The 25256-nt window shown below is 47.4% G+C and overlaps 13 protein-coding genes across 13 annotated transcripts, besides 26 other annotated features; all 13 read left to right on the forward strand.

Moving 5' to 3' along the window:
- Tc00.1047053511507.10 (hypothetical protein, conserved) lies at positions 1-543 on the forward strand (the record flags this gene model as incomplete). Its single annotated transcript, XM_806466.1, has 1 exon — positions 1-543. A coding segment is annotated over one exon (543 nt), but the record flags the coding sequence as incomplete, so codon positions are not given.
- Positions 1-5376: a sequence feature (heterozygous, non-Esmeraldo-like haplotype).
- Positions 892-925: a microsatellite.
- Tc00.1047053511507.20 (hypothetical protein, conserved) lies at positions 1171-2259 on the forward strand (the record flags this gene model as incomplete). The annotated part of the gene is made up of 1 exon (XM_806467.1): positions 1171-2259. The coding sequence occupies one exon, from the start codon at positions 1171-1173 to the stop codon at positions 2257-2259; it is 1089 nt and encodes a 362-aa protein (XP_811560.1).
- Positions 2524-2561: a sequence feature (CT-rich).
- On the forward strand, positions 2708-3508 carry Tc00.1047053511507.24 (hypothetical protein, conserved; the record flags this gene model as incomplete). Its single annotated transcript, XM_806477.1, has 1 exon — positions 2708-3508. One exon carries the CDS (start codon positions 2708-2710, stop codon positions 3506-3508), a length of 801 nt encoding a protein of 266 aa, XP_811570.1.
- Positions 3535-3559: a sequence feature (AT_rich).
- Positions 3632-3657: a microsatellite.
- Positions 3931-3959: a microsatellite.
- Tc00.1047053511507.30 (cyclosome subunit, putative) lies at positions 4066-9543 on the forward strand (the record flags this gene model as incomplete). The annotated part of the gene is made up of 1 exon (XM_806468.1): positions 4066-9543. The coding sequence occupies one exon, from the start codon at positions 4066-4068 to the stop codon at positions 9541-9543; it is 5478 nt and encodes a 1825-aa protein (XP_811561.1).
- Positions 5377-6156: a sequence feature (haploid, non-Esmeraldo-like haplotype).
- Positions 6157-6840: a sequence feature (haploid, Esmeraldo-like haplotype).
- Positions 6841-7480: a sequence feature (areas merged during assembly that could not be assigned to a particular haplotype. This can correspond to areas where the two haplotypes were merged or to regions with more than two copies in the genome that were merged during assembly.).
- Positions 7481-8212: a sequence feature (areas merged during assembly that could not be assigned to a particular haplotype. This can correspond to areas where the two haplotypes were merged or to regions with more than two copies in the genome that were merged during assembly.).
- Positions 8213-8847: a sequence feature (haploid, Esmeraldo-like haplotype).
- Positions 8848-25256: a sequence feature (heterozygous, non-Esmeraldo-like haplotype).
- Positions 9569-9638: a microsatellite.
- Positions 9997-10389, forward strand: Tc00.1047053511507.39 (intraflagellar transport (IFT) protein, putative; the record flags this gene model as incomplete). The annotated part of the gene is made up of 1 exon (XM_806478.1): positions 9997-10389. The coding sequence occupies one exon, from the start codon at positions 9997-9999 to the stop codon at positions 10387-10389; it is 393 nt and encodes a 130-aa protein (XP_811571.1).
- Positions 10801-10824: a sequence feature (AT_rich).
- On the forward strand, positions 10851-12269 carry Tc00.1047053511507.50 (mannosyltransferase, putative; the record flags this gene model as incomplete). Its single annotated transcript, XM_806469.1, has 1 exon — positions 10851-12269. One exon carries the CDS (start codon positions 10851-10853, stop codon positions 12267-12269), a length of 1419 nt encoding a protein of 472 aa, XP_811562.1.
- Positions 10869-10891: a microsatellite.
- Positions 12765-12798: a microsatellite.
- Positions 12827-13762, forward strand: Tc00.1047053511507.60 (uncharacterized protein; the record flags this gene model as incomplete). The annotated part of the gene is made up of 1 exon (XM_806470.1): positions 12827-13762. The coding sequence occupies one exon, from the start codon at positions 12827-12829 to the stop codon at positions 13760-13762; it is 936 nt and encodes a 311-aa protein (XP_811563.1).
- Positions 13807-13836: a microsatellite.
- Positions 14255-14324: a sequence feature (T-rich).
- Positions 14358-14379: a microsatellite.
- On the forward strand, positions 14483-17575 carry Tc00.1047053511507.70 (calpain-like cysteine peptidase, putative; the record flags this gene model as incomplete). The annotated part of the gene is made up of 1 exon (XM_806471.1): positions 14483-17575. One exon carries the CDS (start codon positions 14483-14485, stop codon positions 17573-17575), a length of 3093 nt encoding a protein of 1030 aa, XP_811564.1.
- Positions 17981-18011: a microsatellite.
- Positions 18086-18808, forward strand: Tc00.1047053511507.80 (ferric reductase transmembrane protein, putative; the record flags this gene model as incomplete). Its single annotated transcript, XM_806472.1, has 1 exon — positions 18086-18808. One exon carries the CDS (start codon positions 18086-18088, stop codon positions 18806-18808), a length of 723 nt encoding a protein of 240 aa, XP_811565.1.
- Tc00.1047053511507.90 (hypothetical protein, conserved) lies at positions 19141-20088 on the forward strand (the record flags this gene model as incomplete). Its single annotated transcript, XM_806473.1, has 1 exon — positions 19141-20088. One exon carries the CDS (start codon positions 19141-19143, stop codon positions 20086-20088), a length of 948 nt encoding a protein of 315 aa, XP_811566.1.
- Positions 20341-20367: a microsatellite.
- On the forward strand, positions 20405-21031 carry Tc00.1047053511507.100 (hypothetical protein, conserved; the record flags this gene model as incomplete). Its single annotated transcript, XM_806474.1, has 1 exon — positions 20405-21031. The coding sequence occupies one exon, from the start codon at positions 20405-20407 to the stop codon at positions 21029-21031; it is 627 nt and encodes a 208-aa protein (XP_811567.1).
- Positions 21247-21293: a microsatellite.
- On the forward strand, positions 21389-23008 carry Tc00.1047053511507.110 (hypothetical protein, conserved; the record flags this gene model as incomplete). Its single annotated transcript, XM_806475.1, has 1 exon — positions 21389-23008. One exon carries the CDS (start codon positions 21389-21391, stop codon positions 23006-23008), a length of 1620 nt encoding a protein of 539 aa, XP_811568.1.
- Positions 23238-23260: a microsatellite.
- Tc00.1047053511507.120 (hypothetical protein, conserved) lies at positions 23326-23817 on the forward strand (the record flags this gene model as incomplete). Its single annotated transcript, XM_806476.1, has 1 exon — positions 23326-23817. One exon carries the CDS (start codon positions 23326-23328, stop codon positions 23815-23817), a length of 492 nt encoding a protein of 163 aa, XP_811569.1.
- Positions 24321-25256: a mobile genetic element.
- Positions 24322-24487: a mobile genetic element.
- Positions 24467-24487: a sequence feature (AT_rich).

The following is a 25256-nucleotide window of genomic DNA, read 5'->3' on the forward strand; positions in this document are numbered from 1 at the left end:
GAAGATAGTGCCAATGAACCCAACGTGGTTGAAAGTGACGATGATGGTGATGATGAAGACTGGGGTGTCGAGCCTGCTGTATGCCTCTTATGCGACACAGCGTCGGAAGACTGTCTGGGCCACATGATTGATGCCCACGGGTTTGACTTTCGTGCCGCGGTGCGATCTCACGAGGGCGTGCAGGACGTGTATGATGTCATTCGAATTGTCAACGTCATTCGGAAGTGTGTTGCGCGGGGCCTCTGCCCTTTCACTTACGGCGACGAATTAGCGGAGGCGGAGGCGTGCCGTTGTGACGTTGCCGCATCATCGCTGGAGGAGCATCTGAGGAATCACCCGCTCCACAACCTTCCTCGCGTGGTCCCGTCCAGTGATCGCGAGCTTATTCCGGTGCTGTGCGCCGATGCATTCATCTCGTCTGTGGTGGTGGGAGGTGACCTCCTGGCGAGGGGGGAAGAAGACCCCGAATACCCCATGGTGCCAACCAATGCGGAGATGGCAAAGAAGCAGACGGCACGCAGGCAATCAGAGGGGAATGCGTAGTGGGTGTTTTTCTTGTGGGGCGAAATGGACCCCGTTGCCGACAAATGTGTGTGTTTGTGTATGCGATGACGCTACGTCTTCTCCACAATTAAAAAATTGTGTTTTCCTTCAGTTTTTTGACAAAACTTCTCGAAAAGGGAAGGAAACGTGACATTCACAGAACCCTGTCACTCTTGTCCCGTTCAAGGAGCAAAAAGGGGAAGAATGTGCATGCGTGGGGGGTCTGAGAAGGTGGGTTTGAACTTCAGATTAATGCGGATAAAAATAACTGAGCGTTTTTTTTTTTTTAAAGGTAGCACGCACACATAACACGTGCCCCTTCCCAGAATGAATAGAAAACATGGAGAATTTATTTTTTCTTTTTTCTTTTTTTTTTTTTTTTCTGATATGTGTCCGTGTTTTCTTCTCCTCGATGTGCACATTCCACTGGCCTTGTTGCTTTGCGTTTTTTCTTTTTTTTTTTTGCCTTAACGTTATGTGATGGAACTGCAGAACGCTCAACTGCACATATCACGTGAGGCAGTTGAAATAAGTAAGAAGTTGAGGGTTGCAAAGAGAAACTTAAAGAAAAAAGCGTAGGTGTGTGTGTGTGGAGAAGAAAAAAGAAGGGCACATTAGTTAAGTTGTATGGACGATACGCTTATTGTGAAACTTCTTCGTCTTGTGCGAAATGGCAGGTCTCCGCTAAAGGGTTGTGAGACGTTCACCTTTGGAGATTTGCATATGCTTGACCGGGGCCCATGTCTTGCAGACGAGGAAACTCTGCAAGCCCATCAGGCTAAAAAAGGGCTGGCGTCACAAGTAGCGTTGGTTGTGTATGTCAAGGGTGCTATAGCGGAGATTTGGCGGTTTCAAGACTTTAGGGTGCCGGGTTTGGTGTCTCCCAACTCCAAGATGCCTTCTGCCATAGCTGCCTCCCAGGGACTTGCGATAACGGAGCAACAGGGAAATTCTCTAAAAATATTGATACGTGTTATTTTTGCGTATTTGCGCATTCACGAATTATTTGTGGATATTACGTATGTGGATGCGGGCGATATAGTCCTACGACTGGTTGTGGATATGGATGAACTTCCGCGCTTGGAAACCGATAGTTGTGTAAAAAAGGTTTGGGCAGTAGACGGGCTGGTGAGCGTCAGTGTCACTTACAACCGATTATGGCGTGCCTCCCTCAAGCAAGAGGGAGATCTGATATTGGTGAGTAATACGGCGACCAATGTGAAAGGGGAATGCCCCGCTGAACAACGCGTAGGAAGTGTACTGGCGCATTGCTCAGATTCTGTGGGCAGTGGACGGTCCTTTCCAACACCGCACTTTGCACCAGCACCGCTTCCAAGCTCGGTCGGGTCAAGTTTTTTGTTGCAGAAGTGGCCAAAGAGTCCCACCTTGGGCATGTCGGAGTTTTCCCTTCCACTGGCCTCGACATCCATGACCGATAACAACTACTCTTATTACAAGACTCCCTCCCAAGGGGCCGTCGCTGTGGCCGTGGCGGCATGTGGCACACGTACTCCAGCTGTTCGAGGCTTTACTTTTGCTTCAGTCCCGACGTTTGCGGCCCATGTGAACGATTCGGCTTCCGAAGGTGAAAGCGATGGAACAAGTAATCAAGAGCAGCTTCACGAATTGTTGGAAATATGTGAGGTGAGTCTCCAGGAGGCAACGACTGGGGTGCAAGAGGTGCTGGATATCCTAGAAAAACCATTGCTCCCTTGAATAAAGAGAGTGAATCGAAAAGGTAGATGAAAAAGGAATGATTCAAAACTTATAATTTGTGTGTGCGTATGTGTGGTTCCAGAAGAAGTCACTCTGTTAGTTTTGTTTTTTTTTGTTTTTTTTTTTGCTCCTTCTATTTGATTAGAGGATCAGTGAAGTCTTTTCGAATATTGCTTTCAATGATGACAAGAAGCTGAACCGCATGGACGTTGGTTGGTTGGGGAATTAGGCGTAGAAAAGAAATTGCAGGGAATGACAGTTGGATTGCCTTCTCCCTTTTTTTCTTTTTTTTTTCTTTCTTTATGATGTGTTGTCTTTGTTGTCACCCACTCCGTTAGTGTCAGCCGCGCCTGCTGCCCACGTCCTGTCGTGTGACGCCCCGGATCTCTCTCTCTCTCTCTCTGCGGACTTTCTCATTCCCCTGTCCTCTCGTGCATGCCAGGTAATCATGTCATTGGTCAACAGGGAGCTGTCACCCATCCGGATGCGCCCAGGGCTCCTCAGGCAACGCTCGTCTTTTTTGACAGTTGTAGAGTCGTCCCGCCGTGGCGTTTTTTTTTCGCACAATTCACCTTCCAACGAATCCGCTCCTCGCTCGCTCGTTAGAGGCGAGCGCTACTCCCAGAGTCTCGAGGCACAGTTGCTTCACTTTGGCCGCCAGATGAAATTCAAATCTTCTCTTTGGATTACAGAGAAGGAACGACAAGATGAGGGTTTGCAGTTTCGCTCTGCGCTTGAAATTCCTTTTTCTTGCCCGTGTACAGAGGGAATGAAACCCGTTGCTTTTATCGTGAATGCCGCATTTGTAGAGCAAACCGATTTGTTTTTTTTCTTTATGCGACGACCTTTGCCGGTGCGTTGTGTCTGCCATGGAGTACATTGGATATTCACTGGAGGTCAGTGGCGCGCAATATCCGACTCAAATTTTTGCTTCACATGGATGGAAAAACTCTTTGCATGCGTCAATCACATGTTGTCTGATGCGTGCCCAGTCAAGGCATCGTCGCAACATAACGCCTCAGCATTCATCAACTGTCCAGGAAGAGAAGTGAAGAGTTACGTACGTGAGTTGATTCTTCCACCTTCCACAACAAATGGGCGACAAACCGAGTTTTTTTGGATTGATCATACCGCTATTTCCTTGCACGGTGTGGCTCTCTTCACAGATGCGGCCTGGTTCCCATTAAACGCAAGAGCCGTGAGCCCATCCTGCATGTACAATGCGGATCAGATACTGCTTTACCGTTGATCACGCAGACTACCGTGATGTACGTGTATATTATATATATATATATTTTTTGCTTGATGATTTTTAATTTCTTTTTCTCCTGAGGGGATGTGGGTTGATTGGTGTTAGGCCTTTTTTATGGGTTTATTATTATTATTATTATTATTATTTTAAATGAAGTATCATGTGTGTTTCATTGGTGCGTTGTCGTGGATTGCCGTGCCATCTGCTTTATTGCAGTGACGAGTTTGGAAGGAAAAGACATAACAAAATCAAGAGAAAAAAAAAAAAGAATGAATTTGTCTTGTCTTTGCCCTGTTCTTGTGGTGTATTTTTGCGTGTGTGTGCGTGTCGGAGTGCATGGGGCATAAATGTGCCTTTTTTTTCTTCTTCTTGTTTCCACTCACTGAATGGCTTCAAAAAAAAAAAAAAAAAGAAAGAAGGAGGGAGAGGGAGAGGGAGAGGGAGAGGGTTGGAATTTTTTTATTGCTTTTTTTTTTCTTTTGCTCTTATTGCACGCACACATACAGAGAGGGCGAGGGGGAAAAAGGGGAGAGAGAGATTTGTGAACTCACGGCATGCAGAGTGCATTCACGATACGAGTGGGCGAGAAGCAGGCGGGTGGTGTGCGGGATGTCTCGGTGCTGCACAACGGTGAGGTTCACTTTTCCGTATCCCATCGCAACGTGAAGTGGGCGTTTCTAACACGATTTCCCGCCCCTTCCAGGCAGAAGCGAAGTTTGGACCCCGCATTTGTTTTACCAGAGAGTACATGTGCCAACAGTGAGTTGGAACTTAATTTGGACAGTACCGGTGGGGAACGCACTGGAGCCGCAGCTCATTGCGGCAGCGAAGCAGTGCAAGAGGAGTATCTGTGCGTATTTCATCGTGATGAGCCAAAGAATCGGCATAGCCACTACACCGCACATCAATCATCGACAATCTGCTCCGCCTATAACACTGTGCACCCCGCTGCTGTCACACACTTTGTGCTAAAAAACATTGCTCCCACGACCGTCGTGCCGGGTTTACGTGGCGTGTTTGTCCACGGCAGCCAGCAGTCTTCACGGGGATCCTCATCGAGGGCACTGCAGGTGGAGGGGTTTCTGTTCCATCAGGCAGCAGATTTATGGTGGATGGCTTCTCAGCTGACATTTCGACCGGTTTACGTGAGTGCTGGAGGTTCGGAATTGATAACACGTCTTCCCAGCAATCCTATCGTAACAATGATGTCAGTTTCGTCGCAGGTGGATAGTGGCAGTGCCACGCCAGGGTACGCGTTGGTGGACGCGATTATTCTCACCCAGTTTCAAACATACAAGGGACGGTTAATGACGGTGGCAGTGCGAGGCAGTGAAATATGTCTTGCAACGACGGTTTTAGTGGAACATTTGGATTCCTTGCTTTGGGTATGGTGGCCGCAGCGTTTACATGTGCCACAATTACATGTCAAGGCGACGGATGTCTCTGTGACCATTTCTGAGAGTCCAGATGCCCCTGTTCAGGCACTGTTTCTTTTTGACGCACCTCATACTTTGTTACATGTTTTGAGAACACCGAACCTCCTGACTGGAAAGGGTGCGTTGGAGTTGCTCTTCACTATATCGACAAACTGTCCTCCAGTTGTGCTTCCTTCTCTGCGACCTTGTATGATGCAACCCATTATGGTGTGCCATTACCCATCCATGAATGAGGTGACTCTTTATCATGTTCCTACAATCCTGGAGCACCCTTCTTCCTCCAATAGCGTAGCCACAATTTCCCTCGCGACTACACTGCCAAAGGATTTTATAGTGAATGGTGTGTTGTATCAGACGGGCTCTGCGGTTGCTTTTCATGCTACCCCGCGTTCCTCCGGCAACGAAAGTGAAAGGGGAGAAAAGCACGCACATGAATTGAAACAAAAGACATGCGTTGTTAGTTTTCCCTCGCTCTTGGAGGAGCAACACCCGCTTGTACATTTTATTTTGGAGGCGCTTGAATTGGTTTTAGAGGCAAATTGTGTCGCATCGCTACAGTGTGAGTTGCTACGGCGTGCATGGGAAAGCAAACATTTGGGGAATGTGTGGGATTTTGGCATTGGCTGTATTGAATTAATCATAGAAGTTGTCCGTACAAGTATGATTGGAAGAAGCAGAAGAAGCAACATACTTGAGAATAATAATAACAATACTGGTGCTGGTGGTTGCAATGAGAACGATGGACGATACTTTTTAAAAAATGCTCTCGGGCATGAGGAGAGGGAGGAGGTACGGTTGTGTGATGTTCTTCTTGATCCTATTGCCCTGAATGCTGATTTGTTGCAACGTCATTCGTTGTGCAGTCCATGCGCCCCGGAAAAAAATGGCCGTGAGGCCTTCCAATATGGTCCGAATGTCATTCAGCTCTGGACACAGCATCAATGTGGACTCAGTGTATTTGTTTTGCATCTTTTGTGTGAGAGCCTTAAGCTGCAGGAAAGACATTGGGTTTTACTCGAGCCACTGGCGCATATGAACCTTGAGTTGAGTAAATTGATGCGGTGGACCCAATATGTTTGGTACTACTCAACCTGTCTCTGTGTGCCTGAGACAAGTGGCTTTGCAAATCGCAGTTCGGTGGTCTCGCAACCATCACCAGCACACGAATTTCAGCGGACGTTGCCTGAACACATCCTTCTTGAGAGATTCGTCTTTTATGCCGGTTCTTCCTCAGACGCCGTCCTCAGCGGGGCTCCGCCTATTTTGTACACCATATTTCAGCGTGCACTTGCAGGGAAGGCGCGAATGTCTGGTGGATGGCCAGCCATTAAAGGGGTTCTCTCCACCTCGCCCCTTTCTATGGCCAACCGTCTTTTTTTTATGCTGGTGGATTGCTTTGATACACCTCAAGCACAGCACAATCATGCCTCTCGCTGGTGGTTTCTTTTGTGCCGAGGTCTTTTAAAATATGGTATTGATCCCAAGTTTGTCTCTTTGGAGCTTTGCGTCGGCGTGGCGCAGCCGATTGAGCGAGCTTTGGCTATTGCAAAGGATCAGGTAGATGATACTTGGGACAATGACTTCAATGCCATCATTGGGCGTTTGGATCGCTTGCAACAGCATGCGCCCACGCTTTTACGCTATGCGGATTCATCCGGTGATGTTGTGCGGGCTGCACAGGAGCGGTCCATTGGAAGGCAATACTGTGCCACTCTGAATGATGATGATGGCGTCATTATGCGACCGGACTTCCCGAAGCACTGGGGCGATCCTCGAATGGACATTGTGCAGACCATGTTAAACACGGCCGCCCCCATTGCCTTGCCAAGTCAATTAGACGGCGCGGATGCCATTTACGCCTCTTTAAAAACTCTTTCCAGACGTGCCACCGCTCTTCCTGTGGGACGTGGCATTTTCACACTTTGCACGCAGAATTTTAGGCTGCGTGATAGTGTGCCAATCCCACGTCTAAATCTAGAGGGTCGAACGAGCGATGGGATTACAATCACAAACAGCTCAGATGAATTTTCTTCAGAGAATTTAATATGGCCATTGTTTCACAACGGGTGTGCAGCGGGGCTGCGCTTCCTTCCATTGCCTCAGGGTCATGGTCATGTGAAGGAGGAACAATCCATCACACGGCACTGGGTACTGTACCAAACACGTAATATCACATGTCTTGCATCCCGATCTGGATTACTCCTTGCGGCAGGACTTCTGGGACACTTAAAACTGCTTCAGCGGACTGATATATATTCACTGCTTGTCTCACCTCAATCGGAGTTTTCTGGTCGTGAGACAGTTACCATCGCTGTGATGCTGGGTCTTAGTTGTAGTCTACGTGGAACGTGTAATAGCATTGTTTTTAATTGTCTCTCAATGCACGTGCAGTCCCTCACCCCTGCCACAGAAGACATTGAGGTTTCCCTAGACGCTCAAACTGCCGCGTTGGTTTCCATTGGAATTCTACACCAGAGATGCCCAGACGCTTTTTTGGCAGAGATGCTTCTTGTACAAATTTCACGCCTTCCATCGGATGAACATTTTCGCGACAGAGAGGGATATGCATTGGGAGCGGGGTTTAGTCTCGGCCTCATTTTTCTTGGCATTGGGAGTTCGCATGGTGTGCCAAATGTTGAGAATCGCCTATTAAAATTTATGGAAGGGGCACGCCGTGAAACTGTTCCATCCACCTGTGAGGGATTGGAGGTCTTTAATGAACGCAATCCCGATAGTGGTCACTTTCTTACCCGAGCGTTACTGCTGCGGAACACAAAAGATTCCTTTAGGAGCCATTGCACTCGCGTATATGAAGGTGATTGCTTTAACACTGCCGTCTCGAGCCCCGCGGCGGTTGTGGCACTGGGCTTTATTTACATGCAGACAGACGATGCTTCCATGGCAAAAAAAGTGTCTCCCCCAAACCGTTTGGTGGGACTGCAGGGAATATATCCGGAACTTTGCCTACTACGCTCTATGATGTCTTCTCTTATCTTGTGGTCAAGCATTGAACCCACGTGTGAATGGGTTCGGCAAAGTATTCCTTCATGTTTAATGCGACTTGTAAAATCTCCTCGGCAGAGTGGGTTGGCACCCGCTCAAGTCTCCTACCTCATGATGAATCTAGGACACTGTCTTGCTGGTGTTATTTTGGCTTTGGGTATGCGCTACGCAGGTTCCATGGACGCTGACGCAAAGGCGTTGGTTCTCGGTGAATTGAAAGGTTTTATGCGAGGGAGAATTGGAACTACAGGAGCGGCGATTATTACCATTCAGCGTTCTACGGGCGCTTTTCAACCGTGTCTTTCGGCATGTACAGTGGCGTTGGCCCTTATCATGGCTGGGACGGGTGACGCTCAGTGCCTCTCTGTCATGCAGAAACTTTACAAGCGTACGAATGTGAAATATGGCGATCATCTTGCACTCTCCATGTCTATTGGTTTGTTGTTCCTTGGGGGAGGCCAACTTACACTCTCAAACTCACTCAGCTCCGTTGCGGCGCTGGTCATGGCCTTTTATCCGGTCTGGCCCGATACAACTTCGGATAACAAGATGCATTTACAAGCACTCCGTCAACTTTATTGCCTAGCAGTTGTGCCTCGCGTCATTGAGACAATAGATGTCCTCACGAACCGATCTGTGTCTGTGCCCATTCGTGTCATTGTGCATCGTGGGCGACTTGGTCAAACAGAACCCACTAGTGTTGTGAAGGAGTTATGGACTCCGCTGCCGAAGGGGAAGGAGGATCAGGCGGTCCGTATGGTGACCCCCTGCCTGTTGCCTGACAAGAGTACAGTCACACAGATTGAGATTCGCAGTGCGCAGCACTACAACCTTACCATCTACAACACAGGCTCCAACGTCATTGATGATAGGGGTCTCGTTGTTCGTGTATTGGAGAAAAATGTGGTCCACACGGATTCCGAAACATTTTTGCGTAGTCCTAGCGAGGAACTTGTGGTGCACTGGATAAAACGTCTTTTTCACGGGGAGCCACAGCAGCGCCCACGTCCCATAGAAGCCACAGTCATTCTTGACAATGTTAACCTGTTGTTTGCGGCGCAGGAAAGTTTCTTGTCAGAGATTGGCTCCACCGAAAACGACTTTTCACCGGATTTTGTTATGAACGCCCGGCGCACGTTGGCGAAACGTTACGGAGGTCTTTTGCAGCATTGCGGGGCGATGTCATCTTGTCATCCTCTTGCTCAGATCATCATGATGCGGAAGTCTCTCTACAGCGCAGCTGTATCACTTTTGCAGAGTCTCAGGGATGGTGCAGAATGCTCATGTGATCTTGCACCCGTTTTGGAGTCTCTGCGCTTCTACAATACCGCCACGGAGGCGGAGACAGAAGGTGGAAATGGGGGTGCTGGTCTGGTCACTTCTGTTGTCATGAAATGGCTTTCTCAAGCATTACATTTCTACGGCTTGGTCAGCAGCATGGGATCGTTATCGCAGGTGTTAGCAGATCACGCATCATTTCTTCAGCGGCGAGAGCAGCGCTTCCTTGCGCTTCATTCCATAAATCAACAGCTTCTTCTTCATCCACGAGTGCTTGAGGACCTTGTCGAATGCTGTGTGGAGTATGTAGAGTGAAAATAGAACTGAGACTGCATGATTATTTGTTTTTTCTTGTTTATTTATTTATTTATCTTTTTTTTTTTTTTTTTTTTTTTTTTTTTTTTTTTTTTCATGTGTGCTCTGCTTCTTTTGGCGTGAAGGCGGCGCTCGATGCATAACGCGGAGCCCCCTCCCTTCCGAGGGTGTGAAGGAAGCAGATATAGAGAAGAAAACAGTGAGCCGAAGCATTTTTTTTTTTGGGGTTGTTCTTCTTGTGGTGGTTTGAGGGGAGAATTACTTCAAGTGAGAGTTATTTGAGCGACAAATTCACTCGAAACAAAACAACAAAATGGAGGAAGAAGGGATGGTAAATTTCTCGCCACAAGTGCGGATTGTGTGCTTGCACACAATACCCCCTGTGCCTTTTCTCCGGTCTCCTGGGAAAGAGATTAGAAGTTGACAGAAGCGATAGCGCCCCACACAAGAAAAATGGAGGATGACAAACTTGTCATGTTTGACGCCCATGGCGCCATTCGCATGTATGACCCCGAGAAGTTTGACCAGCTGATGAAGACGATTGAGGTGGAGAAGCGCTTCACCGGCCGCATGGATGACTTCAGGAATGTGGTGAACCAAACTATGTCCATCGTGGAGCGGCTGGGGGAGGCCATCGAGCAGGAAAAACTTAGGGCCATTGGGTCCCGCAACATTGTAGAGAGCGAGGCAGAGGAACGGTTTCGCACAGTGCAGGAGGCGAAAGTACGTCTTCGCGAGAAGCAGACGGAGTTGGACCGCTATATTGCTGAGTACGACTCCCTCTGTAAGGTGGAGCAGGAGCAGAAGCTCATCATTCAGCGCCTCAGCCAGTCCGCGCGGGACTGAGAAAAAAAAACAAGTGAAGGGGGCATGTGACGTCCCTTTCTCCCCTCTTCTTATCATTATCATCCGTTGCTCCCGTTCACTGCCGCATCTAATTGCTTGCTTCAAATGAAGTCAAATGAAGTGTGGCTTCTCTTGTAGGCAACTCCCTTTTTTTTGTCTTTTTTTTTGTTCCTCTCATCGCATCATTCTGCCTCTCAGCCACTTTTCACACCCAGAAAGTAGGTGGTGTTGGTGGTGGTGGTTGCGCCCAGCAACAACGACAATAAAAGAAGAAGAGACAAAAGGCGCTCGGGGTGTAGAAATGCATAAGGGCAGGGGAAGCAACATGTCCATCACCCCGCCTTGGACGGCTTGCGTTGGGTGGCACAAAAAAAAACACACATGCGCCGCATATATATTTTTTCTAGCCTGTTTAAAATTTTTTTTTTTTTTTTACCTGTGACATTCATCATTTTTACGACATGTGCGCTTTTTTTTTGTTTATTTTATTTTATTTTATTTTTGCTGCTGGACCGCGAAAAAAAAGAAAGGGAAAAAAAAGGAGTAGAAATTTACTATTGGGGGGACGTTGTTGTTCGGGGGTTGTAATGCCGTGCCATTCAGATCGGTCGTGGATCGATGGTGTCACTATCCGAAGGCTCTTACAGTTGGGCGGCATTGTGCGCCTGATCCTCATTATTTACGCACATTTTCACGACCGCTGGTTTCGTGTCAAGTACACAGACATCGACTACATGATTATTTTGGATGGGGCACGGGAGATGTGGATGGGAGGTTCGCCCTTTGATCGAACCACATTTCGCTACACACCACTTCTTGCAGTTCTCATTTTGCCTAGCGTGCTAGTAGCAAACCCGTTTGGGAAGGTGCTGTTTGCCCTATGCGATCTGGGTGCTGCCTACTACTCTTACATTGTCCTTTTGAAGTTTGCAACGGAGCGGAGTGCCAAATGGATGGTGTCGCTGTTTATCCTATTTAATCCGATTATGGTGGTGGTTTCAACACGTGGAAATAGCGATATTCTAGTTACATTTATGAGTCTTGTTGTTTTGGCAAAGTTTGCACAGTCCAAATACTTTCAGGCCGCCTCCGTCTTAGGATTTGCCATTCACTTTAAATTATACCCAGTAATCTACTCCCTTCCCCTGGTGCTTGGTGTATGGGAGGAAACGAAAGCAGAAACTTTTTTCCAGAAATTAGGGCGTGTCGTTCCCACGGTCACGCTCTGTGGCCTTCTTGTTGTAATTTTTTTTACCATTCCAACTATGATGTGCTACAAGTGGTTTGGTCAGCAATACCTCGATGAAGCGTTTTTGTACCATTTGTACCGAGAAGATAACCGTCACAACTTTTCCCCATATTGGTTACTTATGTATCTTAACATGGCAAGAAGCCACCTTGGCTTGGAGTCTGAATACGCTCCAGGCCTGTTTGCGTTTGTTCCTCAAGCCTTTGTGCTTTTCTTTGTGTCGTACAAACTGCGCCGCAACGTGGCCCATGCGTGTTGTATACAAACGATGCTTTTTGTGGCCTTTAATAAGGTATGCACCGTGCAATACTTTGTGTGGTTTATCCCTTTTATGGCGTTTCTATTTTTTCACCCTCGCGGCGCTGAGGGCGACGGGAAGAGGCCGGGATTACTCAAAGCGGTGGCCGCCATCGTGTTGTGGGCCGCGACGATTCCGCTGTGGATGACGACAGCCGTCCCGTTGGAGTTTTACGGCAGGAGTGACTTTGCGAGGCTGTGGGTTGTCTCCTGCATTTTTTTCCTGGCGACGGTTTCCCTCTCCTCATGGTTCGCACGCATCGCCTACCGGCTGCAGGAGGCCGTGGCGCTACAGCACAAGGCGAAAGGGGAAAAGACGACCAAAGTCGCGTAGCAGGGGAGGAGGAACGCATGACAAGGCATGAGCAAAGAAGGAGGGGTGCGTGTGTGTGTGGAAAAAAAAAAGAAGGGTTATTGCTGGTTGGACGGTTGAATTTTGATGGTCTGCAGGGGAATTGGGGAAAGATGAGAGACTGAACTTCTTCTACGCATGCAGGCACGGAATTGCCGCACGTGGCGTTGTTCTGCTGTCGGCAGGGGGAAGAGCGGTCAAGAAAGAAAAGACAAGGAGAAAAGGGACAAAACAAAATAAAACAAAAAGATATGTCATTTATTTTTTTTTTGTTTTTTTGTTGTCGCTTCTTAATTTTGTGTGAATTTTAGATGCATTGGCATGTGATTACGTGTTTCCGTTGATTGGAGCTTTTTCTTCCATATCTACATCTACCTATCAATCCATAGTTATTTATTTATTTATTTCCTCTTATTGTATTGCAGGGTTAGGGTTTTAGAACTCACACATACAGACGCACGAGCGCAGGCCCTCCGTTTATTATTATTAAAATTATTATTATTACTATTATAGGGTTGGCTGGTTTTTTCTTGTTTGAAATGACGGCCCTATGTAACGCAGGTAATGTACATAACGGAGATTACATATGCCAGAATGGTGTAGGAGGGCTTTCGGTGATTCAACGCCTTTTATGCGTTAGCACCGCGTTCCTTTTTTTCTCTTTATTTTTTGTAAGTATGAGTTCGGTGCTAAGGCATCATTACCGTCAGTTTTTGACGATGACGATAGAAATTCAATGCGATTTGACCTCCCGTGTGGTCTCCGTCTTTCATAGTGTTCTTGTTGTTCCCGCCTTACTCGGTGGCGTGGCCTCAATGAAGTGGGGAGACAATTATGAGCCGATTGGTAATGTTTCTTTCATGCAGGGATTACTGTGCATCAGTATTGGGTACTTTTTGTACGACACAGCGGTATTGGTGCTTTATCGACAACCAAACTGGCTGTGTTTTGTTTTTCATCATGTTGTTTCAAGTATTCCGTATCTTATTTACATGTTTATCGGATATTGTCCATATGGCCTTTTTATTCTTGTGTGTTTTATGCTTGTGGAAACGACAAATATATCGTTGTATACAAAGGCCACCTTGGAGGAAAATGGCATGTCCAACACGAAAATGTACTCTGTTGCACTTTACAGCCTTTTCTTTCTGTGGATTGTGTTTCGTCTCATTAACCCAACATTGCTTCTCATCATTATGCATAGATACATCATCCCGAGTGTTCCGGTTGGAAAAAGACTGTGCCTGGCTCCTAGTGTACTTTGCGCTTACGTTGTCAGCTTTCTCTGCTACGGTGTCTTCGTTATTTTGTGCAGGGAGATGCTGCTTCACTGGAAAAGATCGACTGTCGCGGGAGAAGAAGTGTCCATGGAAGCTATGCCGGCGGAGGAAGCGACCGTGTCTGATGTGAAGGAGACTGATTTCCATGCCACCGAATTGAATTCATCGCATCCGTCCGTGCGAGAGGAAAATTAGGGCTGCTTGAAAGGGACACGGCGCTTTGGATTGCCTGCCGGTGGTTCTTTTTTTTTTCTTTTCTTTTTCTTTTTGTTGTTGTTGTTCCCTCCTGTGTTTTTTTTTTTAAACGATTAAATCTGATTGCCCGCTAGCTGCACGCTAACATGTGCCCTTCAGGCTTTATTGGTGGCGCAACTGTGGCCCCGTTAATACGCGTCTGTCCCCGAACGCTGGTGAATAGTGTCAATTTTTGTGCATGCAACAAAAATCCGGTGAAGGGAACATGGCTGGCTTTTTGGGCTTCTTTCAGAGAATACGAGGCGGCTTTACACTGGCGCACTACGCTGAGGTGGCCGGCATTGCCAGGGGGAGTGAGTTCGACGGGATTTCACTCAAATAATCTTTTTTTTTTTGCGGCGAGGGACGCAACGAGAACAAACAGAAAAGGATGTATGCAAAAATAATTAAAAACAAAAAGAGTGCAAAAATAAAAACAGGACAAACATCACGTTATTATTATTATTTTTTTTTTTCATTTTTCATTTTTTTTATATATTTTAGTTTTTTTGTTTGTTTGTTTGGATGACCGCTCTCTTTTCCTTCTGTGCACCTCTTTTTTTTTTTTTTTTTTTTTTCTGTTGGTGCTGCAGTCACGGACCGCCCGCTTTTTCGCGTTGGCCCACTGGAAGGGGGAGGCGTTGCTCACACGGGAGTTAGATATCGCCTTCCGTCATTAGAATGACCACGTACTTTGCCGGCCTTTCCTTGCGGGAGATTTATGAGAAGAAGTGTGTGGAACTGCACTGCCGCAAGAACTCTGCCATCTGCCAGCTTTTGTCAGATGTTCCGGACGAATACCAAAGTTTGGTGTTCATTGACCTTTCAAAGAACTTTTTAGGTCCAAAGGGCATTCTTCCGCTCTTGGAGATTGTCCGCTGCTGCAGGAACATTCGTGTCTTTGACCTTCGGGCACAACAGCTAGATAATGTTGCCATCGATGCCCTCTGTCTCGCTCTGCGGCAGCACCCGTCCATTTTGCGGATAAACCTTTCGGACAACCCACTAACAATGAATGCGGGAGTATCGCTTCTCCAACTTGTCAGGGAAAACCCTGTGATTGAATTTATGACGCTTGAACGAACAGGCATAGGGAATTCCATTGTTCAGGCAATCAAATGTCAACTGGAGAGGAATAGAAGGGTAAAGGAGATGGTTGCGGAAAGGGAACTGGGATTGTTGGCTTCACCAGGCAGTAGAGATGTAAACAGCTCTACAAATGAGGAAAAATCTGGCAGAGAACGCATCACACCTGCTAAAATCTTTCGTGCAGCAGCAGCGGCGGCGGCAGCCAATGGAGGTTTAAATGAACTCCCACCAGACTTGGCATTTTTAGCGCCCATGTATGAAGATAGTTTTGAACGTAAGCGATTGAAAGCCCATGATATAGAAGCCGCATTGTTGTCCTTTTCGCACAGTGTACATGAATTTCTCTATGATGATAATCCTGTTTCGGTTATAGATCAGCTTTGTGAACAGCAGTATGCGTGGTTTTATGATCACCAGTTTGCAGCGGATGATGTCGCTGTTCAACATCGTGCCACCGCGCTGTATCGTATTGCGGGTTGGCGCCGCATAGGAGACATTTATCCCTCGGCGAGGCTGTTTCCAGATAAGGATGAGGAATCTCGTCTGGTGCTGCCGAGCCAATCCCCACCATCTTTTTCATGGATTTTTGTGTGTGTGGATGCTGTCTTTAATGATTTGGAAAGTCTCCGAAGTACCGTGTTAGGCTCGAATTCTTTGGGCCATGGGGTGTATGGCCTGCGGGTTCATATTGATGGGGCATGGCGATACATTATTGTGGATGATCTTCTTCCTGTAAATAATAAGGATGAACTTATCTTCACTCACCCAGTGAATGACAAGTACTTCTGGCCATGCATTCTCGAGAAGGCCCTTGCAAAGTTAAATGGTGGGTATCCCGCCCTCAGCCTCTCCGCTCCTGATTATCCCCGTTCGCGATTATCTTCCAGGACGGAAAGAATCAACCGATTTTCAATAACCACTCGTGGGCACAGCGTGTACTCGTTTGATGGGACGAGTTTCTTTACGAGCAGCAACTATCAGGGCAATAATGAAAGGCAAACGAATTGCGCCAAAACATTAAGTGATTTGAGCGGTGGTGTGGGTATTGTACGCTTCTTGCACCATGAGCAGTTTCAACTCGATGAGTGGTGGCTGACGATGTCAGATGTCCACAGCGCGGGGGCGATGATGGTGGCGGTGAGCAGGTCAGCAAATGGGACGCTGCCCGGTATTGAACCATCTCATGCCTATCGCATTCTGCAATTACAGCAACTGAGTGGGGCACGCCTTATTGAGCTTTCCAGTTTTTGGACAAAGATGCAATGGAAGGGAGACTGGTCAGATGAATCCGTGCAGTGGCAACGTTATCGAGAGGTGGATGCTGCTCTCCGAAATCAACGCTCCGTTGCAAAGAACTCCTCCTTTTGGATGTCATACACGGACTTTATTGCTGCATTTGCTCAGGTCCATTTATGTCATTTGTTTCAGGGGTTTCATCAACGTACTATTGAAGACGAATGGGGAAGAAACAGTGCGGGCGGGTCATGCCATGAACAAAATTGGCATCTTAACCCCCATTACCGTCTGAAGATTAGTCAGGAGTCTCCGTTTTTTATTAACCTTGCCGTTCCTGACACACGCTTCACACCCACAGATATTGATTCCCTTGCACTTCACATTATTCGGCATGAACAATATCCTGTTCGATATGCGTCTGATAGGGAAGAGATTGTTGTGGCAACGGACTATGTCTTTACGGACTCTATATCTTTTGAAGGCATTATGGAGGCAGGAGAAGATTATTGGGTGATACCAAGTTCCCATACGGGCGGTGTCATGGGTAAGTTTCTCTTTCGTATATTTAGCCAATCTGGATTTATTATATGGAAGGAAGATCCTTCTTACCATTGGAATACGCTTACCTACAGTGACACGGTAGAGTGCAGTGGCGAATACCGAACAGGCGATGATAATGCGCAGGTTGCACTTTGTTTTGGTTCCCATGCCACCGTTGGAAATATGGAGAATAAAACAGGGTCACTTATTGTAAAGGCGCAGGCGCCTGATAGCGATGAAACTGCCCTGGGCATGTTCCTTGTGAAGACAACTTTGGTGGAGGGCAGACCCTCAAGATCTGTTGGCGTGTTGCGCGACGAGTCTGTTGTGGCGTCAAGCCCATTCATCACGGATGAAATTGTATATTTGGAAGCGAAAGTGCATCCTGGGGAACGATACACACTTGTTGTGTGTGTTCACCCGGTGGGGTCTCAAGCAAAATTGAAATTTACTATATGGAGCTCTCTCCCGCTACCACAACTGACACCGTTGCCTGTGTGGAAGAAGAAAAGTGTAATCGTGTCGTGGCCACAGGGAAGCGGCTCTTACTACGATGTAACACGAAATCCCCAAGTTGAAATTTACCCCGCAAGGATTTTGGATACCTTTGTAATCCGAATGCAGGTTAAGGATTGTAGTTACACGGATCCCTCTATTGTTTTTTTTGTCTTGGCTAATGATGGCCGTCAGGGTGAAGGTATCAAAGGCCAAATACCGGCAGATCGAGTGATGGTGCGTTCACAGTATGTACGGCATCATGTCGTTCAGTGCGAGCTTTTGATGACAGAGTCCATGGATTCTCTATTAGTTGTACCGTGCCTCCAACCGGCTGGTTCCTTTGGGGAATGCACAATTAGCGTCGCTACCGAAAGTGCCGAATTCATGATTCGCGCTCTTTCCACAGGCTGAGTCGTTCCCTTTTTTTTTTTCTTTTTTTTACTTTTTTGTAAATACGGAGAAAAAGGGGGTGTTGCTGGATTGAGATTGCACACACCGATGCTTTTCTGGGATCTACCGCAAAGACAAATGAGGGCGGTGAATGGGAAGATTGGGTGGTGGTGTGGCGATGTGATTTTTTGTGATGTATGAAACGAACACTCCCCTTACATGTAAATAAAAAGAAAAAAAAGAACGCCTTTAATTTTCTCATTTTGAGGATGTCTCCGGAAGAATTTTGCTGCGAGTTGATATTTCAATGCATGAAGTTGTAAGCAGTTCTTCTTTTTATTTATTGTGCCTTCCCCTCACACTGCTTTTGCTCTTATTTTAGTTTGTGTGCCTTCATGTTACTTTAGTCACTCTTGTGCAGGGAAGTTTTTTTTTTTTTTTTTTTTTTTTTTTTTTTACAAAGCAGCAACAATAAAGAGAAGAGAAAAAAAAAAGAGAAAAAGTAGGAATAAAAAAGGATTAGTGGCACCGATGGAGCAACCGCATCTTTTACCGGCAGTGCCTGCCCTTGAGCAGGATCATTTTCTCAATGAGGCTCAGGGCGGGAGCGGTGCGACCTTTTGCATGGAATGGCTCTGCAGGAGTGTGTGGACGCGGCGATTTGTTTCCATTTCCTCTATTTTTTTATTTGTATTTGTTGTAGCGAGAGCGCGTACAACGTTTTGGACGGATGTGTTTGTTTATCATCCGATATTGATGGTCATTGCCTTCGTTGCCATCATTCCGGAGTTGCTTGGCTCCATTTTTATTATTCAGGGTTATGCGCGGGACCCGAGAATGAGATGTGGTTTGATGCAGGCACATCGCCGTTATGCACTCATCCTAAAAATTATCAGCGCGTTTGGCATCATTGCGGTTGAGTGGAGTAAATTTCGGCGATCCAAAGCGCACTTTGTGACGTGGCACGCTCGCATTGGTGGTGTATGTGAACTTTCACAGGTGCTGGAGACCTTGCTTGGTCTCACCATTTACTACAGACTTTTGGATCACCGAATTACAACCTCTCAACGTGCCAAAATGCGTCTAGCGCATCGTTATCTTGGTGCTATAGTGGTTGTGACTGGTCTTATATCCATGTCTCTCGGTATGCTTTCTCATTTTGCCTTGCGTGTCTTTGAAGTAACATTTCTTTGGTTGTTCTTTGCCATTCTCCCAGTTGTTTTGGCTGTGTGGGCGTACTATGGCGTATCGTAGTTTAGTTGGGGCGCCACGGTACATAAGTTTGTGGGTTGTGATTTTTAACGTGGATGGTTTGGGAGTGGCAAATCTGTGAGTCTTATGGGTTTGTCGCCGCCTTCACCAACACCTCTCTTGCTTGATCATTGAACCCGTACTTTCTTCCTTCCTTTTGTCAATTTGAATTTGTTTGTACATTGCTGCTTTGTACACATGGAGGCTATCTGGTTTTCCTGAAGAATGAAGGGAAGTTTCTCTTCCTTTTTTTTTTTCATTATTTTCTTTCCATGCCTCTTCTTTCTACCTGAATTGTGGGCCCCTCTCATCGTTTTTTAATTTTTTTATAGAGGATGGGCAAACTCGGTGCCGGGCTGGACGTGAATGAGAGGCGCAGACCGGTGGGGTCCCTCTTCATGGAGGCCATGGATCGCGACTCCATCCGCCCTCGTGTCCGGCGGACGCTCCATCACAGCCTGGCCGAGCGCAGCCTCCCCAACACGCCTTTCTCCCCGCGCCCGGACGAACCGGGGCGCACGCGGGCATTCTCCGCGGGAGGGCGACGTCATTTCCCCGATCGCAGCTGCGGCAATCCCATTGTGCCGGGCCCGCCGGAGGTGCATTCGGCGCGGAGGGCGGTCCCTAAACAAATGGCCTCGCATCTCGACTCCGCGGCTCAGGCCATATACGAAGAAAAACCAATCCTCTACGCACGGCAACGGTGTAAACAACCACCGTTTGACGAAAAAAGCCCTGCTGTTGTGCCGCGGCCGCATGCGTTAAATACAAGTCCGCTAAAGCGGAGTCATCTCTCACTTGGCTCACTGGCACCGAAGGATGAACCCCCGAAGGAGCGAGCGGTGCCACCACCTATGATAAAGAAGCCGATACGCTTCGGCAGGCGTCACACGCCCGCGCCACGTTCTAAGAGCGCAGAGCATAGAAGGGTAGGTATTAAAATGGTGCATCCTCTTCCTCATTGGGAAAGTGTAACAGAGAAGCACGCGGCTTTCACCAGTTATGGCATTGATGCCTACGCGAAGAAGGATATTCATCATAGAAACCAAAGTAATTGGGAAATAGGCTTTATTCCTCCTGCCCCTTTCCGTAGGAGTGTGTCGACTGAAAACAGAAAAAATAATGCTGCGACACCTTTAAACATGAACCCATGGAGGGGAAGAAGATACAGCTGTTCCCCAAGGCAAAGAGATTACGACATTATCTCATGGACCCCCCGAAGAGCTCTTAGAATGGATGAAGAAACAGGGATAGAGGAGGGGGAGAGAAATATGGAGAGATGAGAAGAGGTGTGAGGGAAGGAACGAGACAGGAAAAAATTTTTTTTCTTCTTTGTGCATCATCTTGACAAGGCACCTTTCGGATGGGGTTGATGTTTTTTGTTTTTTTGGAGGAGTTTGCTGGGGAACAAACAAACAAAAAAGGCCTGCGCGGTTGTTTTTGCTGGTTTGAACCCCTGCCCCAATTTTTTTTTTTTTCTCTCACCTCTTCTTTCCATTAGCATGGCTTTTTCCTTTTTTGGTTTCCAAAAGCAGTTTTTTTTTTTTTTTTTTTTTTTTTTTAGAAGTATACGTGTGGGTTCACAGCAATTTGGCGATTATGGTGTTTTATTTTACTCTCGCTTCCGACCCCTCAGTTTTCTGCTACATGGGCCGTGACAAGTACGAGAACGAGGAGCTTATCAAGTATGGGTGGCCAGAGGACATCTGGTTCCATGTAGACAATCACAGCAGTGCGCATGTATACGTGCGCATGCCGAAGGGAAAGGGCATGGATGATTTAACACCGGAGATGATTGAGGAGTGTTGCCAGCTTACCAAAGCCAACAGTATCGAGGGATGTAAGCTGAATCACGTCCGTGTAGTGTACACACCATGGAGTAACCTACTGAAGACGAAGGGGATGGATGCTGGGCAGGTGGGATTTCATGTGGAATCCCAACGCCGTTACCACACAGTTGAAAAGAAAAATAACGCGCTGCTTAACAAGTTGGAGAAGACAAAAATCACAAAAGAAAATGTGGACTTTAAGGCGTTGAGAGAGGAGCGGGACGCGGAAGAACGACGAGCAGAACGCAAGGCTCTCTTAGAAAAGCAACAGCGCGAAAAGGAGGAGATGGAGGCGAGGAAAAGGGCGGCGGACCTGAAGTCATACGTATCTCTTATGGACGAAACGAAGATGCACACAAATCAAGAAGGAGTCCCGGATGAAGATGACTTCATGTAAGCGAAACCACTTTTCTATGAACAATCACAAAAAGAGATGTTTTTTTTCTTTTTGCTTCTGTTCATGTGCGTGTTTGTACGAAAAATAAACGTAACGTTGTACTTACGCGTTTATTTCTTTAATAAATAAAGGAATGAATGGGAGCAATTCGGATTCTCAATATTAACGAAACGTTATGTCTTTATTTGTAAATGTTTGACAGGCAATTCTTGGCATTTTTTTTTTATTTTCTTTATTTTCTTTTTTTTCTTTTTTTTCTTTTAAACAATTGTGTCACCCATATAAATATATCGATAACAACTAACCCTTACAGAAGGTTGGGGAGGAAGGGGGTTTGCATAGAAGGAAAGTGAGGCGATGCTGCCAAGATGGGGGCGGTCTATGCTCTGGACAAATAATAACAACTCCCTGGGGCTCATTTGTATGCGTCATTCAAAGCGTTGGATACGATGTCGAGGGGTTCCTTTTAAAGTATCAACTCGACGTTATTTGGATGAGGGGTTTACAGAGGGACCGTCACGGCGTGAGCCTCCTACTTCTATGCCGTTGGCGTATATTCAAGAATGTATTGCGGATATAGAACAATATCGGACTGAAGACGCGATGTGGTCAAATGGGACTTTGCGCGAGGCGTGGAAAACAATACATCACTCATTACAAACGGCTATGGAAAGAGAGGATGCTGTGAAGATACAGCAGATGATTGAAAAGGATTTAGTTGGTTTGGCCTTATGCACATCATACGCGGAAGTGAAACATCTCTTATCCATATTGGCGCCTTCTCTACGTGAAGCCGTTATTTCTCATCCATCCTTTTCTCATGCGGATGTGGAGGAATTCTTTGTGCACCTTGGTCAGGAGATGGAGGTGCGAGGTGACGAATGGGTCGCTCAATTACCACCCCCATCTGTCAGCGAGCTTCAGTTTTCCATTGAGAAGATTGGTCACTTTGGTGATGACGGACGCGGTTGTATTCGGAACACGCCACATCGTGTTTCCGTCTGGCGTGGTCGTCTGGGGGAGCCGCTTGGCATCACCATTCGAGTAGGTCGCTACGTGCCGAACGTCGCTCGGGCTCTCATTCCTTTGGCTCACAAGGGGAGTGTTCTGATCCTCTCCAAGGCGGGTATTGGAAAAACAACTCTTTTGCGCGACCTCGCTGCCTCTCTGTCTCGCGAGCCATCGAAGCCGCGCGTCATTGTCGTGGACACATCCAACGAAATCGGCGGAGATTGTCCGATTCCACTGCCATTCTTGGGTCGCTGCCGACGGGTGCAAGTTTCTCGTCGTGAGGATCAGGGTCAAATTATGACCCAGATTTTGCAGAATCACTCTCCTGAGTATGTTGTTGTAGATGAAATTGCCACAGCTTCCGAGGCCGAGGCAGCATGGTCCATGACCCAACGAGGTGTCCATCTTATTGCGACGTGTCATGGGGAAAACCTTCATGGATTATTGCAAAATCAGTCGCTTAATCTTCTTGTTGGCGGTGCAGCGCAGGCGTTTCTCAGCAATGAAGAGCGAAGGCTACGAAATAAGTCTAAGAAAACGATTCTAGAGAGGCCGCATTTGTCACCGTTTCGTTTTGTGGTTGAGCTGAATTCTCGAAATAAAGCGCATGTGTACACAGATGTCAATACCGCAGTGGATCTTCTTTTGGATGATCAGGATGCGAAGCAAAACGCCTCCGTAGGTCAGACTGTGGTGTTGGATCGCCATCCGTCAGATGAATTGATGGGGTCGATCATAGCCAAGGAGAAGATTGTCCCACAGAACAAAAGTTGTAACCCAGGAATCCATGGAAGGTTGGAGTCTAACGGTGATGGTGACGATAACAGCATTCTTGACGACGTTAATGATTCTTGTGATGGTCGAAGATTCCCAAAACCGTGGACAGGCGGACGCGGAAAGAAATATCCAGGCGGTCGGAAGAGAACCGACGAGGAACTATTGGAGGATCTTCAGGGGTTCATCTAAGCAAAATTTGTGGGGGCATTTCGGTGTCGCACGTCTGTCCAGGCATTGGGGTGTCTGCTCCTGTTGAAAAGAAAAACTGGCACAATTATCGTGGCCACCAATATTATTCTCTGTATGTGTGTTTTGCACTCTCGAGAGAATTACGAATTTTATATTTGAATGGGCTGCGGATACAAAACCGTATAATTTCTTTGGACCCAGTTCTTTTTTTGCTTTTTAATTTTTGCATTTTATTTATTTATTTATTTATTTTATTGTCTCTCTGTGTGTTGGAAGGAGGGAGTGAAGTGGAATTGGAAGGAGCATCGGGATTCGGTATGACGTCCCCTAGGTTGGTTCTAAGGCTTGCGTGTGTTCGCCGTTTCTTGCTGGCGCCAACCTTTCCGCACTGCCAAAGTAGAGCTTCCACGGCATTCTCCTCAGATGCCGCCCTTTGCCGTCAAACAGCGAAGGTGTTGTATTCTTTGGAGCGTTTCCATCGGCAGAACAGCTCGCAGAATGAACGGCGAAAGGTGGAGCGTCAGGCGTGGCGTGAACTGCAGAAACTTCCAGACGCGGTAGCGGACAGCGCGTCCATTCATGACGTCACGGATATTGTAGCTGCCTGGTGCTACTTTTCGCGATTCTGGGCGTTGGGGATGCATGGGCCAGAGGAGACGGCCGACGAAAAGCAAAAGGGGGGATTATTGGAGAGGAATTATATTGACGTCCCGCTGGTGGAGCGTCGGGCACCGAAGGCACGATCCCCAACAGTCGACGAGGCCCCACCACCACGCGCCAACCCACTGGATGAGGTGATTGAGTTTTGAATGGGCGGTGGAAAGTGCAAAAGGAAAGCGAATTTTTTCTTCTCTCTCAGAGTATTTCCCTCAAAGTGGGGGTTCCGGAGCGAAAATTCATCTTGTTGGCGTTCCCACGCGGCATTAAACAGGGTGCTGAGGAGCGTTACGGAGGAAGCGCCGGCGATTTCATTAAGATGTGCGAATTTTATTGGCCCCAGGGTTTCCCACAGAAAAAAAGAATTATATTGGGCACTCGCTTTGGTAGCAGCGGCAGAACCACGACGAGAATACTTCATCCGCCGCTCTTGGCTGCCAAGTGGGCTAAATGCGATGACGGCAGGCGGTGTGCGTCGCTTTCTGCATGAATTTCATGCCGCTCCAATCGGCGTAGCGTGTGAAAAATACATAGGTGTTAGGCGGGATTTTTACATGAATAAGGGAACACTGGCCTGAGTTCAGGCAAAAATGAGTAGGTGTATTTTTGTGTTTAAGCGTCTTTGATTGTCAAATTCTTTTCTTTTTTTTTTGATCGGAGCTTGTAAAGAGAATGTTTGCGGGAGAGCTGGCCAACTTAAATATCCTGACACAAAGAATACGCTCCTTCATGTCACTTTTTCTACCATATGATTTTGGGGAGGCCACGACTTTAAGGGATCAGTGAGCCGGTAGCGGCCAGATAATTTTTTATTTTTATTTTCAAACCTACAGACACAGCGAGGTTGGTTTAAGGAAATGGCATTTGTTTATTTTACACGGCCTCCGAGTGGAGCGATATTGGCGCCCGTCCTCCGCACCTGGTGCGCCAACATGGCGATATGCAGGCGCAGCTTGCCTTTATTGATGGAAACGGGCCGTCGGATGCGACGTTAACTGTGGCCACCCCGATGGCAGGCTCACGCTTGGTTTCAGGAAACATCGCCAGACCCTCGGAGGATTCGAGCCTTACAGGAAATATTGCGAATCCCCAGGCGCCTCAAGTAACAAATTTTGAGACTCAGGTGTTCCTACCCATCGTGTGAAAGCGGCCGGAGAATTGGGGATCCAGCAAGGGCTCCTCATTGCTGAAAAGGAGCGAGCGATCGCTGACTACACGAACGCCGTCGCTGACGTGTAGAATCGAAACGCTCAGCTTAATTCGCGGGTGGAAGAGGCGCATAGCAGCCTATCGGAATGCGAAGCCAACATGGCGTGCGTCGACGGCCTTGTTTCAGAACGAGAATACGCGCTCGCCGGAAGCGAACAGCTGTTAGAGGCTAACCGCGCCCAACTACAGGAACGCAAATGCCAATTGGGGTTGGTCAATGCCAAACCCCAGGAACGAGAGGCACGCGTTAGCGCAAGAGAGGCGCAGCAAGCCGCGTGGGAGACGGAGACGGCGGGCCGGGAAGAAGCCCCCGCCACTCGGAGAGGCCCGGCAGACGAACCTGTCACGCGTCAAAATACGGCAGAAGATGGCGTTACCAAAA

The sequence above is a fragment of the Trypanosoma cruzi genome, genomic scaffold (genome assembly GCF_000209065.1).
Source record: "Trypanosoma cruzi strain CL Brener 1047053517131 genomic scaffold, whole genome shotgun sequence".
NCBI classification, from domain to species: Eukaryota; Euglenozoa; class Kinetoplastea; order Trypanosomatida; family Trypanosomatidae; genus Trypanosoma; species Trypanosoma cruzi.